Raw genomic sequence first — 1,870 nt, 5'->3', positions numbered from 1 at the left:
AGCCTCACCTTCGGGGTCGAGGAGCGGGGTGATGCCCAGGTGTCGCTCTGCCACACTGAAGGCGTGCTCCAGGTTGTGCCGGGCGTTGGATTTGGTCAGGTTTTGGAAGTCAACCAGCTCAGGCCTGGGGACAGAGGGCGTGGAACGATGGCGACACACCCGTGGGACATCCCCCATTGCCACCCCAGCACGTCCTGGTGCCTCCTGCCTACCTGTGCTTGTGGATGAGGGCATTGAAGGCCAGCCCGTCCTTCCAGCTCGAGGTGAAGTTGGTGACGTTCACGTGAGGGTATCTGCGATAGGGACAGGGCGTCACCGTCACCCTCCGGGCACCCTCAAGTCCTTGGCGCGGTGGGGCGTGGGTCCCACCACCTACCCTGCCGTCTTCATCTGGCACCAGAGCAGCAGCGCGTCCCTGGCGGAGCGCGTCTCCTGGCCCTCCGGCGTCGGCATGATGATGTCCTGGATCTAGGGGCAGAAAGACAACCCGGGGTTGGAAGGGGACATCCACGGAGGAGAACGCCTGCTTGGAAACGAGCCAAGAGGGGCTGAGCTGAGGGGTACCCCCCCCATCCACCCAGCCTCACCTGGAAGCGGAGGATGATGGTCCAGATGAGGCCGAGGACGAGGCGGTGGTTGCCATCCACGATGTCGTGGGAGCCCATGTTCTCCAAGTGCACCCTCTGCTCCTTCAGGAACTGCAGCGCCTTGTCCACGTTCTCCAGGCAGTGGATCCGCATCCGGCCCTTGGTGGGCTTGGGCTGGGGCATGACAACGCTCAGCACCCTCTCCTCCTTCACGTTGGGCATCCCTACTCCCGCCCGGGGACACCTCTGCACCCTTGCTACCACCCCAACCCCTTGGTCAACGCCAAAGTCAACAGCTTTGATGGAGCTGGTGGGGCATGGCACGGCACCACACGACACAAGCACCCTCTCCTCCTTCAGGTTGGGCACCCCTATTCCCACCCAGGGACACCTCTGCACCCTTGCTACCGCCCCAACCCCTTGGTCAACGCCAAAGTCAACAGCTTTGGTGGAGCATCAGAGCTGGTGGGGCACGGCACGGCACGGCACGAGCACCCTCTCCTCCTTCATGTTGGGCACCCCTACTCCCACCCAGGGACACCACCACACCCTTGCTACCACCCCAACCCCTTGGTCAACGCCAAAGTCAACAGCTTCGATGGAGCATCAGAGCTGGTGGGGCATGGCATGGCATGGCAGGGCATGGCATGGGTCCCAGGGTCTCCAGCCAGCTGGAAGTCCTACCAGAAGCTCTCCTGACAGCACCTCCAGCAGCTTGATGAGCACCCTCCCGTCCCGGAGGTCCATGTAGAGGTCCGAGATGCGGCAGGTGACTCGAGCCAAGTGCGAGTTCACCCACTTGGTGAAGGTTTTCTTCTGCACGGCCTCCCGCTCGTCTGCAACGACAACGCCTGCGCTGGCACCAAGCGGGGACAACCCCAGCGTGGGGAGGACCAAAGGGGAAGCCCGAGTCCCCGTCCCCACGCCGTTGCCGACCTGCCAACGCTTTGATGCGGGAGCGCTCGAAGAGGCGCGCCGAGCTGTTGTCGTTGTCCAGCTCATCGTCGGACGCGTCCCAGCGGACGTTGACGCGGCTGTACGACGACAACGCCTGCGCTGGCACCAAGCGGGGACAACCCCAGCGTGGGGAGGACCAAAGGGGAAGCCCGAGTCCCCGTCCCCACGCCGTTGCCGACCTGCCAACGCTTTGATGCGGGAGCGCTCGAAGAGGCGCGCCGAGCTGTTGTCGTTGTCCAGCTCATCGTCGGACGCGTCCCAGCGGACGTTGACGCGGCTGTACGGCTGCTGCAGCTCCAGATGCTCGTAGTCGTTCGCCGAGGTCA

At 64.0% G+C, this 1,870-nt stretch overlaps 1 protein-coding gene across 1 annotated transcript; it reads right to left on the bottom strand.

Annotated features, from left to right (window-relative positions):
* Window positions 1-8: 8 nt before the first annotated feature.
* On the bottom strand, window positions 9-1,821 carry LOC104273259 (spectrin beta chain, erythrocytic-like; the record flags this gene model as incomplete). The annotated part of the gene is made up of 7 exons (XM_009868520.1): window positions 9-124; window positions 213-293; window positions 377-468; window positions 588-761; window positions 1,272-1,423; window positions 1,524-1,643; window positions 1,724-1,821. Coding segments are annotated over 7 exons (833 nt in total), but the record flags the coding sequence as incomplete, so codon positions are not given.
* Window positions 1,822-1,870: the final 49 nt, after the last annotated feature.

This window comes from Apaloderma vittatum, unplaced genomic scaffold (assembly GCF_000703405.1).
Source record: "Apaloderma vittatum isolate BGI_N311 unplaced genomic scaffold, ASM70340v1 scaffold35654, whole genome shotgun sequence".
NCBI classification, from domain to species: Eukaryota; Metazoa; Chordata; class Aves; order Trogoniformes; family Trogonidae; genus Apaloderma; species Apaloderma vittatum.
The sequence above is the reverse complement of the archived record's forward strand: the minus strand, read 5'-3'. Positions and strand labels throughout refer to the sequence as shown.